The 15,831-nt window shown below is 38.2% G+C and overlaps 1 protein-coding gene across 5 annotated transcripts in view; it reads right to left on the bottom strand.

Annotated features, from left to right (window-relative positions):
* Positions 1–1,721: 1,721 nt before the first annotated feature.
* Positions 1,722–15,831, bottom strand: part of LOC311087980 (uncharacterized protein) — a 35,097-nt gene continuing 20,987 nt past the window's right edge. For 3 of the 5 annotated variants that reach the window (XM_084121562.1, XM_084121563.1, XM_084121561.1), the window contains 2 exons: positions 11,815–12,657; positions 1,722–5,025 (listed from right to left, as the gene is read on the bottom strand). In XM_084121562.1, the coding sequence (XP_083977688.1) occupies positions 4,445–5,025; positions 11,815–12,657 (1,424 nt within the window). In that variant the 3' untranslated portion in view covers positions 1,722–4,444. Of the gene's footprint in view, positions 5,026–9,777; positions 12,658–15,831 lie in introns of those variants that run through there. The other 2 variants (XM_084121565.1, XM_084121564.1) reach the window with 2 other exon arrangements.

Raw genomic sequence — 15,831 nt, 5'->3', positions numbered from 1 at the left:
ATATAATATTAAAGATTTCTTAAAAGTTGTTTAAAAAAAAATCATTCTTTTAGGCACACACAGATGTCAAGATTCAGTCTATGCATCTCAACAATGGTGAGGAGCAGAATATTCAATTAGGAAAAGTAAATTACATAGACAATTCAGATCATAATTTATTCATACCGCAATGATGGGAGCCATTAATGAGTTGTGATTGGTGGCAGCCACTGCAACATGCTTTATTATTGTCACCATTGTTGAGATTCACAGGCTGATTATTGATGTCTGTGTTTTAAATGATTATGTTTGAACGTCTTTTTGATCAGAACAATGATTATTAAATATTTTGAATTATAAGTAAAGTACTGATAATCATAGGCTGAAGAATCACAAAACTGCTGCTAACAAGTTAAACCAATCTAGCTTAATATGTTTCATTTTTCAGATCACAGCATGATTATGTCAAAACATAACCAACACTATAAGATAACATTTTACTTTGTTCATTTAACTGTTATAAATCAATAACAGCAGACAAACAACAGTAAATATTAAAGTAAACATATAATGGTCTAGAGCACAACTAAAGCAAACACCCATCACCTTAATGGTAACTTACAATTTGTGATTTTCTTCTTCAGTGATTCTGCTTGTTAACATCAGGTGTCTTCAATAATGCTCAATCATCACTAAATTAATCACTTAATTATCTCCTCAGCCCTAAATGCCGCTCCATCTGAAAGCAGGTGATGGTGATTTACTACTAATCAAGGAACCGGCTTTACTGACGAGATGCGCATAACAATATCGCGATTTAAATCGCCCAGCCCTACGTTAGCCTACTATGGTCACAAGTTCCATTGAACTCTATTGGAACTTGCGACCAGTTGACTTTGGAAAACGTGTGACTGACAGACTGGGAACAGGGGTGCTGCAACAAAGTCAAATATTGTAAAAATCCCACATTACTTTGCATATAAAAAAATCAATGATTCATGACACATATTACATTACACTTATTCATTAAACAATAATAATGTCAAATCTGATGCAAGTACAAACAAACAAAAACTTGTTTGTGAATTAATGATTTTTTTTCAATTAAAATCATTTAATAAACTGACACTGTTGTTAGTATATTTACATAAAGTTCAGAAGGTTCATAAGCATATTCAAAGCAGTTTTTTTTTTCTCATTCTTTTTCCCTTGCATGATGCCTTTGGCGCCATAGTTGGCTTTGGGAAACGTTTTACTGATAAACTGGGAATAGAGGTGGTGCAAATATGACAAATATGTGTTTTTGGACATTCAAAAACCTATTCTGGTAGACCCCTAAAACAAAATCAAGTCTTTGAAAAGACTTCCCCTTTAACACTCATTTTGTATTTTTTACTGAATGTGATAAAACAGCACATGAGTGACTTATAGACCAACAGATTAATAATGTTTTGGTTTGTTGAGTATATAAAGCATAATTTATTCACTATGCAGTGGAGCACATGCTAAAATAACACATTTACCTGAAGGCTAAAGAATAAATATTAACAGAATAAAGTAAGTACCTGAAAACCGTACTTGAATAAAACTAGACATACCTTACAGCAAAATAACTCCATTACAAGTTATATGTCACCAGTTGTAATTACACTTCAGTAAAAATCTTAGAGAATCTGATTTTAATAGTACTTAAGTGTTTTACTCGTACTGAATGAAGGATCAAAGATGTACTATAGTCCTTAACACCTAAGATACATGCCAGTGAAAAACAAGTAACAAAAGATTTGTGAGGAGAGAAATCAAGTTTATTTTCTAAAATAAAAATAAAATGGAACATATTTAAAAATGCAGTCAAGTAGAGATTAAAAGTAGCTAACATCTTTGATAGTCAAAGTAGCCAAAGTAAGTACATTTCCTCAAATACTTTAGGCAACACTGTAAAAAATGATCGTATTTTTAACGGTAAAAGACTGTAAAAATGCTACAGTGAAAAACTGTTAATTGGTTAACAGAAAGTTTCCGTACTATATACGGTAAATAACTGTGATAGATCTAACGGTACATTTAATGTAATTTTACTGTAACATACCGTTAAATTTACAGTTTTTGAAAGTGAAAAAACAACTCATTGTATAATTTACAGTGAAAAACCGTAAATTGACATTCCCACAATTCCCTGTGACACTTCACATTTGATGTATTTTTGTTGAAATAACTATGTTTGTTTCTTCATAGTTTTCTTCGTTTTTTCTAATCAGTTATGTACATTAGGGGTTTATGTTACATTTAATGTTGTTAAATTAATGTTTATTGCATTTTTAAAATTTCATGTGTTACCATGATGGTGTTTAATGTTTGTGTGAATGACACTGTGCAGCTTCTATATATATTAGTATTAACTTTCTTGTGGAAGAACTGCTTGTGTTGAGCTTTGATTGATCATGTGACTCTCATCACTGCTGTGATTGGTGGTTATCAGTGTACAAAACAGATATTAATACTTCAATAGGACGGTAAATTAACTTTATATCATATTACTGAAATTTACTGTTATATTTACTGGATTATACTGTAAAATTGACATGTTGTTCAGAATAGCACGTACATTTTACAGTTTAAACCAGTAAATATAACAGAACTCCAGTGTGTTATATGCTGGTTTAAACTGTAAAATGTACATGTTATTCGGTAAAAGCAATTACTGTTTTGTTGTATATTTTACGGAATTGTTCTGGTAACCCCAGCTGCCAGTTTTTTTCCGTAAAAACTACGGGATTTTTTTTACAGTGAAGCCAAAAAAAAAATAAAAAAAAGTGAAGGAAAAATAAAGTGAAGATGAACAAACGACAACTAAGAACAAAAGTTTAACATTCAGCTCACAAGAGTATCTACAAGCAAGAGTTTGTTAGTCGCCAGCAACAGCACAGCAGATCCAGACAAACAATGAAACTCAAAACTGTCCTGTTCCTAGAGTTAACATTACAACAAAAAGCATATCTTGGTTCTGTGAAAAATAACTAAACCAATGCTACTCACATGTGGAGTAGAAACAACGCAATAACAGCGGCCATTTTCAGGCCTTCCAGCTACGGTCTCTCAGTGCTGGAAAGCTTTTCTAATAATAATGAGGCTCCTAAAGCTCTTGCATGATCATAACCCTTCTTTTTCCAGTGATTTATCTATGAAATTTTATCTTTTGTAATGTCTCTCAGCCATCTCTATCTTTAAATGTTCTAGTCTTTCTTCAAATCTCCCTCTTTCTCACTCACCCTCTCATCCCCCATCATGAGTGGACACACCCCCTATAGCTGATTGGCTACAAGTGTGTTGTGCTACTCGATCCGAAACACTTTCAGCAGCTTTTCTGTTGCTTACTGTACCTTTAAGTTGCCTTACTGCAGAGTGAGAATGGCGAAGATGAGTTTTAGACTCGTGTTCCATTTAAATCTCTTCTCACACAGATGACATGCATAAGACATCTCTTCAGTGTGATTTCTCATGTGACCATTAAATCCTTGTTTAAAGGTGAAACTCTTTCCACATTGGGAGCAGGTGAAAGGCTTTTTTCCAGCATGAATTCGCATGTGAGTTTCAAGGCTTTCTCTACGTCTGAAAGACTTTCCACACTGAGAACAGGTGAAAGGCTTTTCTGAAGTGCACTGTAAAAATGAATACGCTATATCTAATCAATAAAATTGTGGCAACAGATTACATGCAATATTATTAATTAAATTTAACAAATTAGAATTGAGTAATAATTAATCAAATTAATTCCTTAAAAGATAACCATTTAAAATGAGTAAAATGTAAAAAAAAATTAAACCATTTTTTTTTATTGCCAACATTGAAGACACCTGATGTTAACAAGAATCACTGAAGGAGAAAACCGTAATTGTGTGTCACCATTATGGTGATCAGTGTTTGTTTTAGTTGGTCTCTTGACCCCTGAAATAATTTACTTAAGATTTTGTTTGGCTGCTGTACATGAGTTAAAACAGCCAGATCAACAAAGAAAAAAGGTGATCTGATGGTGTTGGTTGTGTTTTAACATAATCATTATTTCACAATCATTTAACCTGAATCACTGATCTCATATAGAGCCCAAAATCTGAGTTAGGTTTCCTTTATTAATTATAGCAGCACTGTCCTTGTACAGCATAATATTTTTAGCCTTTTCAATGAAATCCATGATCAAATCAACTAAAAAAAAAACTTCAATTTTTATTTTTATGTAGGCACACACAGACATCAATAATTTGCGTATGAATCTCAGCAATGGTGACAAACAGATCACCTCTGATCATAAGATCATTATTTATTCATGCAGCAATGTATGATGGGAGCCATGAATGAGTTTTGATTGGTGGCACCCAGAATGCACTGCAACATGCTTTATAATTGTCACCATTGTTGAGATTCAGATTCAAATTGCCACAATTTTATTGATTAGATAGTGTATTCATTTTTACAGTGTGTGAGTTGCCAAATGAACATTAAGGTGTGTTTTATATCTAAAACTCTTTCCACATTGAGAGCAGACAAAAGGCTTTAGTCCAGTATGAATTCTCATGTGATTCTTGAGGTTTTCTTTACGTGTGAAAGTGTTTCCACATTGAGAGCAGGTGAAAGGCTTTATTCCAGAATGAATTTTCATGTGACTCTTGAGGTTTCCTTTACGTGCAAAAGTGTTTCCACATTGAGAGCAGGTGAAAGGCTTTTCTGAAGTGTGAGTTACCAAATGATCATCAAGGTGTGATTTCTTTGTAAAACTCGTTTCACACACATAACAGGTGAAAGGTTTTATTCCTGCATGAATTAACATGTGATACTTAAGGCTTGTTTTACGTGTGAAAGAGTTTCCACACTGAGAGCAGGTGAAAGGCCTTTCGACTTCGGTCATTTGAATGCTGCTTTGTGTGAAACTTTTTTCAGGTTTGAAGCAACTCAATAATTTTTCTCCAGCCGTGACATCATGAGCTTTCTGATGCTGATGCTTCTCCTCCACCTCATTCAGATCTTGAATTTCCTCTTTCACTTTCATCAAGCCTAAAATGAAAATGATGAAAATCAATTGGGACAATTGGAAAATAAAATAATTAACATGACAATGTAGGGCCAACTAAAAACTGAGAAAAAAGAAAAAAAAAGCAAAAATCCTTTGTGTTTTTGAAAAGTTTGATGCAAAGAAACACTACACAACTTTAAACTGAACACACAATATGCATGCACATACATAGTACCCGTGGTATTAGTTCTGATCTATCGGCCACCACATTTAATCAAAGACTTCATAGTGGAGTTCTCGGAATTTGTAGGTGACTTGATCACTTAATATGAATGCATCCTGATTTTAGGTGACTTAAATGTGCATATATGTTGCCCTTCTAAGCGGCTAACCTCTGAGTTTTTAAACATCATTGACTCTTTTAACCTTCGGCAGTGGGTTCATTATCTCACACATAATGGACACATGGATCAGATTCTGTCATATGGGTTATCTGTAACTGAAGTTGAAGTTGTTGATTCTGCTATCTCTGATCATTTTCCTATTTTATTTAAAATGTCTCTTCCTCAGCTTTCTATTGCGCCTGTTTCAAACACCACACAAGCCTGTGCATATTTACCTCATTTTGAAGTAGATTTTATTAAGTTCTATAATGAGGTTAATCTTCTTCTATTTTTAGAATTCCCACTACTTGACCTTGATGTGGAGCATTATTGTTCCCTTTTAAATACTGTTTGGGAAGATATTTTAAGTCTTACTGCTCCCTACAAGTCTTTTAAGTCAAAATCTACATGGAAATCGGAGCCATGGGTCGATCATAGTATACACTCCTTGAGACAGTCGTGCAGGAAAGCAGAAAGAAAGTGGTAAAAAAGACAATTACATGTCCCGTATGAGATCTTAAAGGACTGCCTATTGTTATATCAGAATGTGGTTAAGAAAGCTAAGGCTTCCTATTTTTCTAAACTGATTAAGAAACATCCCCACACCCCAAAAGCACTTTTTTTCTGTCATTAACTCCGTTTTAAATCCCCCTATAAACTCTCTTCGCTGCCCGACTTTGGCACTCTGTGAGGATTTTGCAAGCTACTTTGGCAATACATTTTCTAATTTGAGAGTCCAATTTCAAGTCTCCGATCAGGAAATACCAACAGAGATAAGTTCTCTATGGACCTCTTTCAATCCTGTCTCTCTACATTCTGTAAAGGAAGAAATGTTTAAACTTAAAGGTCCCATGACATGCTACTTTTTGTAGGCTTTAATATAGGCCTTAGTGGTCCCTAGTACTGTATCTGAAATCTCTTTCCAAAAATTCAGCCTCGGTGCAGAATTATAGCCACAACAAGCCAGTCCCAGAATGAGCTTCCTTCAGACGGGCCGTTTCGGTGTTTAAATGCTAATGAGGAGGAGAAAGGCAGTGCAAGGTGGATGGTGGGTGTGGCCTTGACCATCTTGCGGCAATGGTACCATGCATGTTTACATTGGATATATTGCAATGGCACGAAGACACGCAGTCGTTCTACTTCAAACATTTCAGTTTGACCCAGAATCTGATCCAGATGGAGAAACAACATATGAAGAAAATGCAACTCAGCGGCTCCAGCAGGAAGTCTCCGAATGGTTAGTTTAAAATATTATGTCTGGATACGGTACTTTATTCGGATGGTTTACAGTTATTATCATGTAGCTAACGCTAACCTACTGTTGCCTTTTCATTAGAGATCTGTAACGTCTGTAACTTATCTTATTACAATTACATCAAACTCTGCGTTCTTGAAATGCGGATATCGCGCGCGATATAACCAACAGGAAAACGGTTATCCAAATAACAAAGAAGTGTACAACACTCACGTTACAGTGTGTGTATTCACACACATACTTGATGCTGTCTACCTTTACATTAGCGCAAGTAACTGCATAGCTAATGTTACAGCCACATTCTACGTGTAACAAGCTAGGTAACCATAAACAGTAAAGCAACACACTTAACATCATTAGCTGCTAACGTTAGTTGACTGACTTGTCCGAGGTGTTTAGCTGAGCCAAAGAGAGTTGGTACTGATCCAGACTTTAGTTTCAGACGTTCAGCAAGCCCAGCTCTGTATTGACCCTTCGGTGTTCATTTGTACATACAATTATTGAGCACTTATTATGCTTCGCTCGCTCAAAAGCCATGATATCTCTCGTGGACAAACTAATATCGTGCGCGTTCCTACTTCCTAGCTCGGGACTACATTCTCTAGCGAAAATCAAATCGTATCTTCTCAAGTGCTCGTTGGAGACTGCGATCCATGCTCTTATTACCTCACGCCTGGACTATTGCAACTCCCTTTATTTTGGTGTACCAAAGTCCCAAACGGCATGCTTACAGGTTGTTCAAAACACTGCGGCGAGATTCCTGAAGGGAATTCCTTTCATTGGCTACCGATAAATTCCAGAATTTAATATAAAATTTTAATACTTATGTATAAATATTTAAATGATTTAGCACCTTCTTATCTGTCTGACTTACTCCATTCATATTCTCTCACTAGAAGTCTTAGATCTGAAACAAAACTTCTCCTTCAGATACCTAGAACCTGGCTAAAATCAAGGGAAAACCGAGCTTCTGAAGTGGCTGGCCCCACACTGTGGAACAAGCTCCCAATTTATATTAGATCGACTTCCTCTCTGTCTGAGTTCAAGTCATGTCTAAAAACGTATTTATTTTCCTTATGCCCTTTTGAGCATTTAACTGAGGCTTGAATGTTTGTAGACATTTAAGAGGTTGTTGATTCAACCTTGATGTATTGCAATAATGAGTTGTTCCATTTTATTTTGATTTTAGAAAATAAACGTGAATGCTTTCCTCACAAATCTTCTGTTACTTGTTTTTCACTGGCATGTCTCTTTAGGTGTTGAGGACTAATAGTACATCTTTGATCCTTCATTCAGTACGAGTAAAACACTTAAAGGGATACTTCACCTCTGGGAAGATGAATGTGTATTTAAAATAGGTCATTTAAGTAGAAGAAATGTGAAGACATTTTTGAATTTGGAGCTTTCTAGACTGAGAAAAGCCAGAAAATGTATTTTTGGCTTATGTGGATGAAAGACAACAACTCCCAGAATGCACTTGCTTCGCTGCCTTAGGAGGCCACGCCTACCGGTAAGAGTGCGCAGTTGAAAACAACAAGGCTAACTTAGCCTATGTGATGAGTTTGCCAGGGATTTGCCAGGAATCTCTAGAGATCGCCCAAAATGTCCAGGATTTGGCTTTTGCGTTCTACAGTCGCCATTCATCATGTTTACTGTGGCGAGCAGGACGAGGCTGACGGCCGCGGGAGAACGGCGCGAGGCCGGTGGCGTCATTACTGAGACGCACCGGGTCTCCCATCTCTCACGGAGGAGCGGCAATTTTCTTAGCAAGGGTAAAACGCACATCAACCGATCACTTGTTTAGCGTTCATGTAAACACTACATTCAGATTCACCAATCGGAATGAATTCAGTTAGATTGAAACAAAAGGTGTGCATGTAAACAATGAATGGCGACCGCAGAACACAAAAGCTGAATCCCGGACATTTTGAACGATCTCGCCCGCCGGACAAGTCCGGGAAAAGGAAGATGGTAACCCCTACTTACTCAGCTTTCTCCTACTATTCAGCTTTCTCCACAGACCACAGAACAAGAGCCTGCTAGCTTAGCTTCCAAAGAAAGACGGCTGACACTGTGTACATTCTGCGAGTGAGATCCCACCCTCTATGGGCGGGTTGAAAACATGCGGAACAACGCCATCTACTGGCTGTAGTCTTTAGCCTCTGGCCAGAAAATCCTCCGATGACGCAAAATGACGATTTTTGCGTCATCGGATGATTTTTTCCAGACAAAAAATACATAAATCTCTTGTCTCAGGGGGATATGAGGGTGGAAAGCATGGTAATTCAAAAATACTACAGGTTTTCTACTAATACAAAGCTTAATGCTAAATCCTGAAGTATCCCTTTAAGTACTGTTAAAATCAGATAGGCCTACATTAAGATTTTTACTGAAGTGTTATTACAATTGGTGGCATATAACTTGTAATGGAGTCATTTTTGCTGTAAGGTATGTCTACTTTTATTCAAGTATGGTTTTCAGGTACTTTATTCTGTTAATATCTTTAGCCTTCAGTTTAAATGTGTCATTTTAGCATGTGCTCCACTGCATAGTGAACAAATTATGCTTTATATACTGTACAGACCAAAACATGGTCTATAAGTCACTCATGTTGTGTTTTATCAAAATCAGGAAAAAATACAAAATTACGTGTTTTCAAAGACTTGATTTCGTTTTGGGGGTCTACCAGAATAGGTTCCCTTTCGAGAACGGTTCACTTGTATTGGGTAGCTATACGCTATGGGAAAACTCGAGAATATTGAAGCCTTTATTTTAAACGCAGTGTATCTGCACAGCAAGCCCAGTGCAGGCTGTCTAAGTGCGCTGATTTGCTGGGCTGCGGCAACTGCACGAACCTATGGCGAAGCAGCGAGGAGGCGCAAACCTATCAGGGCACTTCCCGTCTTGGGCGTGGCTTCTGACTATATAAGCAGCCCATTCCGCCATAGGAATCAGATTTAATCTCCTTCAGCGAAGGACGCATCTCTTCGCCGACTTCTCCAGACAAGAAGCCTCTCTCGCCATTGCAGCAGAACGCAGTGATCTGCAGCAGCAGTTCAGCGACCAGCTATTAAAGGAAATAATTTCTAAATTTTGAAAAATGGAGCATATAGCTGGAAGAAAACTTGTGGAAAGAGCACGATTGAATCATCAAATGCAAGTTACTCTTTATTGTAACTGAAACTAAGCAAAATAATGCTTTGCGAAAAATAAAGTGAAGATGAACAAATGACAACTAAGAACAAAAGTTTAACATTCAGCTCACGAGAGTATCTACAAGCAAGAGTTTGTTAGTCGCCAGCAACAGCACAGCAGATCCAGACAAACAATGAAACTCAAAACTGTCCTGTTTCTAGAGTTAACATTACAACAAAAGCATATCTTGGTTCTGTGAAAAATAACTAAACCAATGCTACTCACATGTGGAGTAGAAACAACGCAATAACAGCGTCCATTTTCAGGCCTTCCAGCTTCGGTCTCTCAGTGCTGGAAAGCTTTTCTAATAATAATGTGGCTCCTAAGCTCTTGCATGATCATAACCCTTCTTTTTCCAGTGATTTATCTATGAAATTTTATCTTTTGTAATATCTCTCAGCCATCTCTATCTTTAAATGTTCTAGTCTTTCTTCAAATCTCCCTCTTTCTCCCTCTCCCTCTCGTCCCCCATCATGAGTGGACACGCCCCCTACAGCTGATTGGCTACAAGTAGGGCTGTCGCGGTGAAGGATTTTCCCTTGCGGTAATTTTGAGTGGCTCAATAGCGCAATATGCGGTATTACCGCATTTATTAATTTATTTTGATTTATTTATATTTATTTGTTGCTATATAAATAAGTGTCACGATGTGGTCAGCATGCACAAAAACGAGTACATTTTCAGTAACCAATAAACTGAAACTAAACAGTGTCTCTCCGTATTGAAAGCCTGTCACTCAGCGCGCAGTTGTTACGGCAACGGACTGTCTTTGAGTGAGTCATTATAACCGTTCACTCGACAACACGTTCAAAAACGCTGATTGATTCATTAAAAGATAGTAATGAAACAAGGTTAATTATTTTTAACTTTGAGCTCCACTTTTCAAGGCTCAGCTGACCAGCAATGCCGTCGCATGAGTAACGCGAAGCTTCTCTTAATAGAGACAAATGGCATTGATTCAATGCATGACTCACTGAGTTTTGTTTCCCGCGACTGCGAGTTCCTCGCGCTGTGGATGCTGACCAGCGCTGTCGCTGATGCCATTCATGGTAAATACCCTTTATTTTAAACGTTAAAAGGATAGGACAAATATTTAAATTTCCTCGGACACGGCAACCTTTTCACGAATATGACTTGACCTCAAAGACAGGCGCAGGTAATCGCACGCGCTCAGTCGAGCGCTCTCATTCACTGTCTGTTTAGGCTTAAGTGCAAATCCACGAAGCCCCTGTACAAATCACCATGATAAAACCATGATCACCGCGTCTTATTATCATTATTAACTTATTTAACATTCAAACATTCAATACACATGCACAAAGTTCAAAACAAGAAGGGTATAGCCTTATGAATAAATAAAACACGCGAATATTACTTGAATTACTTGGTTACTTGAATTCCTCTGCGGTTCAACATGACATCATGACTTTGCGTAAACATACACGCCACTTTCAAGTCAAGTGGCGTGTTATTTATACGCATTTTGAGCTATCCGCGTGTATGTCCACGCCGAAACGAACCGTCATCTTCTGCGTGTATGTCTACGCCGTTAAACGTCAGAGTGATTCCGCGTGTATGTCTACGCCGTTAAATGTCCGAGCGAAACGGAGCAAAATGTATATCTACATCTGGGGAGCAATATTTTTTTTCCTAGGATGGTAGGAGAACACTCATAAATGGTATTAACCCCAGTGACGGGTAGGTTTAGGGACACGGTTGGGGTAGGTCATATATATTTATATATACAGTAATGTAACGTTAAGTCACCGGCGTTGATAAACACGCTGAAAATCGATTATGCGTGTTGATAACACGCCAAAAATGGAAATACGAATTGGCGTGTCATACATACGCCATTTCATGAGATCAGTCTGTGCGGTTGGCTTGTCAGTAGCGCGGTACGGCGATATTGCGGTTATCGCGACAGCCCTAGCTACAAGTGTGTTGTGCTGCTCAAGCTGATCCACTTTCAGCAGCTTTTCTGTTGCTTACTGTACCTTTAAGTTGCCTTACTGCAGAGTGAGAATGGCAAAGATGAGTTTTTAGACTCGTGTTCCATTTAAATCTCTTCTCACACAGATGGCATGCGTAAGACATCTCTTCAGTGTGATTTCTCATGTGACTATTAAATCCTTGTTTAAAGGTGAAACTCTTTCCACATTGGGAGCAGGTGAAAGGCTTTTTTCCAGCATGAATTCTCATGTGAGTTTCAAGGCTTTCTCTACGTGTGAAAGACTTTCCACACTGAGAGCAGGTGAACGGCTTTTCTGAAGTGTGAGTTGCCAAATGAACATTAAGATGTGTTTTATATGTAAAACTCTTTCCACAGTGAGAGCAGACAAAAGGCTTTATTCCAGTATGAATTCTCATGTGATTCTTGAGGTTTTCTTTACGTGTGAAAGTGTTTCCACATTGAGAGCAGGTGAAAGGTTTTATTCCAGAATGAATTCTCATGTGACTCTTGAGGTTTCCTTTACGTGCAAAAGTGTTTCCACATTGAGAGCAGGTGAAAGGCTTTTCTGAAGTGTGAGTTACCAAATGATCATCAAGGTGTGATTTCTTTGTAAAACTCGTTTCACACACATAACAGGTGAAAGGTTTTATTCCCGCATGAATTAACATGTGATACTTAAGGCTTGTTTTACGTGTGAAAGAGTTTCCACACTGAGAGCAGGTGAAAGGCCTTTTGACTTCGGTCATTTGAATGCTGCTTTGTGTGCAACTTTTTTCAGGTTTGAAGCAACTCAATGATTTTTCTCCAGCGGTGACATCATGAGCTTTCTGATGCTGATGTTTCTCCTCCACTTCATCTTGTATTTCCTCTTTCACTTTCATCAAGCCTAAAATGAAAATGATGAAAATCAATTGGGACAATTGGAAAATAAAATAATTAACATGACAATGTAGGGCCAACTAAAAACTAAAAAAAAAACTAAAAAAAAAAAAAAAAAAATCCTTTGTGTTTTTGAAAAATTTCATGCAAAGAAACACTACACAACTTTAAACTGAACACACAATATGCATGCACATGCACAGTACCCGTGGTATTAGTTCTGATCTATCGGTCACCACATTTAATCAAAGAATTCATAGTGGAGTTCTCGGAATTTGTAGGTGACTTGATCACTTAATATGAATGCATCCTGATTTTAGGTGACTTAAATGTGCATATATGTTGCCCTTCTAAGCGGCTAACCTCTGAGTTTTTAAACATCATTGACTCTTTTAACCTTCGGCAGTGGGTTCATTATCTCAAGCCGCGTTTCCACCGCAGGAACTTTCCCCAGGAACTAGGAACTTTGGGCTGGTACTCGATGTGTTTACACCGCAGGAACCAGGGTCTAAATGAAGTTCCGGGTAAATATTCCCCCTCTGATAGTCCCTGCTCACGAGGTAGTACTTTTTCAAAGTTCAGGAACTTTCAGGGGTGGGACTTGTGCGCTGCACAAGCTGATTGGTTGTGTTCACGCTGCATTTTGGTTGGATGACTCCACGCACCATTTTATTTATTTTTAACCTCCCTTTTAAAAAAATCTATTGTGGTTCGTGTCGTGGCTTCATGCAGTAAGAGTTGTCTGTCTGCAAATATGGAATTTAATAAAAAAAACTGGTGGACTGGCGACAAGTTTCAGGCTTTATTTTGTGGAAGAGGAAACTTTCTGCGCGTTCGTCCCAGCCATGTCACCGTCAATGTCCGCAATAGCTGATAACATACAAATTGTATATCTAACGTTAGCATTACGAGCTTACTGAACACGCTTTATCAGTGCTTGTCTCTTTTCTGCCACAGCTTTTATTATTAAGTAATTATGTTTACACATTGTCATCTATTGCAAGGCACTCCAAACCATGTTATAAATTTACTATAACAGGATTGAAATAGCGCTTTGAGGTTAGTCACTATTTATGATTGATAGACGGGGTTCAGGCTTTTTTTAAGCGTATTTGCGAAAGAGGAAATTTTTGCGCGTTCGTCCCAGGCATCTCACAATTACTGATAACATACGTTGTCTAATTTTATACGCATACGAGTTTTCTGAACACGCTTTAGTATCAGTGCTCGTCTATTTTGTTTTGTTAATTACCTCGTTAGTAAACCAATACATAACTGCAGCACAGTTTGAATCTCCTCCATACTTATTATAAATGTGGCGCTCAAAACTGATTACTGTCCGTCGCAGACTGGGAGGAGCAGTTGCGCGCAGTTCACCTTCCCGGTACTTTAGACCGCGGTGTAAACGCAGAAAGCAACCGGTCTGGGGCAAAAAAAGTTCCTGGGAAAAAAGTTCCTGGGACAAATTGTTTCCGGGTAATTTCGGTGGAAACGCGGCTTCACACATATTCATGGACACATGGATCAGATTCTGTCATATGGGTTATCTGTAACTGAAGTTGTTGATTCTGCTATCTCTGATCTTTTTCCTATTTTATTTAAAATGTCTCTTCCTCAGCTTTCTATTGCGCCTGTTTCAAACACCACACAAGCCTGTGCATATTTACCTCATTTTGAAGTAGAATAGGGGCTGGTAAGGGTTTTAGCACAGAATCAATTGTCTTAAACAGCATTCTCGGCCGATTTGCATTTTCTGTGATGAGTTTTGAGAGGAATTTGATTTTGCCTCTTTCACTGATTTTTGGTAACTGATTAAGCATGCAGTTAAACATTCATATGAAATTTGAAGTTTATCTCTTTTCCACTTTCGATCTGCCTTACGGCACTCTTGTCTAAGAGAGCGAGTAAAGTCATTTAACCAAAGGGGGAAGTGTTTTCAAAGACTTGATTTCGTTTTGGGGGTCTACCAGAATAGGTTCCCTTTTGAGAACGGTTCACTTGTATTGGGTAGCTATATGCTATAGGAAAACTCCTTTTCTCGAGAATATTGACGCCTTTATTTTAAAACGCAGTGTATCTGCACAGCAAGCCCAGTGCAGGCTGTCTAAGTGCGCTGATTGGCTGGGCTGCGGCAGCTGCACGAACCTATGGCGAAGCAACGAGGACGCGCAAACCTATCAGGGCATTTCCCGTCTTGGGCGTGGCTGCTGACTATATAAGCAGCCCATCCCGCCATAGGAATCAGATTTAATCTCCTTCAGCGAAGGACGCATCTCTTCGCTGACTTCTCCGGGCAAGAAGCCTCTCTCGCTGTTGAACAGCCCAGCAGCGGAACACAGTGATCAGCAGTAGCAGTTCAGCAACCAGCGGCCTCCTGCTCAGCTTCCTGAACTCGACGCCGTCAACGCTGTTCGCTATATCCCTGCGACCATCCAGCAGACTATCCTTTCAAAATAAAAGCCTTTTTCACAAAGTGCCTGTGTTTCATGCAGGGTCTCCCTGCATGTCACTGACTGGCACAGTGAGTGTGCTTCCTGTCTCGGCGCTGAACCCGCTGAATCTGCACTCACGAGAATCGGCTGTTCTCATTGCGAGAGCATGCCGCTCTCCGCTCTGTGCTCGCGGCCAGTGAGAAAATAATAAAATTACTTATTTCACGTCTCCTTGTGCTTAAACGGACAAGTTCACACAAATTTATCTCAAAATGACCACCTTTGTGAGTATCTAATTAAACAGTCAGTTATGGCTAGAGTAAACGGTAGAGAAAGAACGCATGTGCTAATATTCCTGCCGTTGTTTGTGTTCTTAATGTTAATCTAATGTTAAACTACAAAATACAAAGAACTCACTCCCTGCTCTTCACTGAATAATGTTTTTGTAACTTATAGGCTACAGTTAATTTGTACAGTAAAGATTATATTCAGTGTTAATTTGCATTTGATTACAATTTCTGTACCTAAGAACAACTGTTAAACCTACCTGAAAAACCTTATAAGCACAGATTATTTCTTTTTTTTTGTTGTTGTTGTTGTATTGTATTTAGCCTATTAATTTATGTTATTGCTAATAATATTGCGGCTCCTAAGATCTTGCACGATCATAACCCTTCTTTTTCCGGTGATTTTTCTATGACATTTTCTCTTTTGTAATGTCTCTCAGCCATCTCTATCTTCAAATGTTC

The sequence above is a fragment of the Abramis brama genome (genome assembly GCF_963993115.1).
Source record: "Abramis brama genome assembly, chromosome: 1".
Taxonomy (NCBI): domain Eukaryota; kingdom Metazoa; phylum Chordata; class Actinopteri; order Cypriniformes; family Leuciscidae; genus Abramis; species Abramis brama.
Note: the sequence above shows the minus strand (reverse complement) of the source record. Positions and strands in the feature narration are given on the sequence as shown.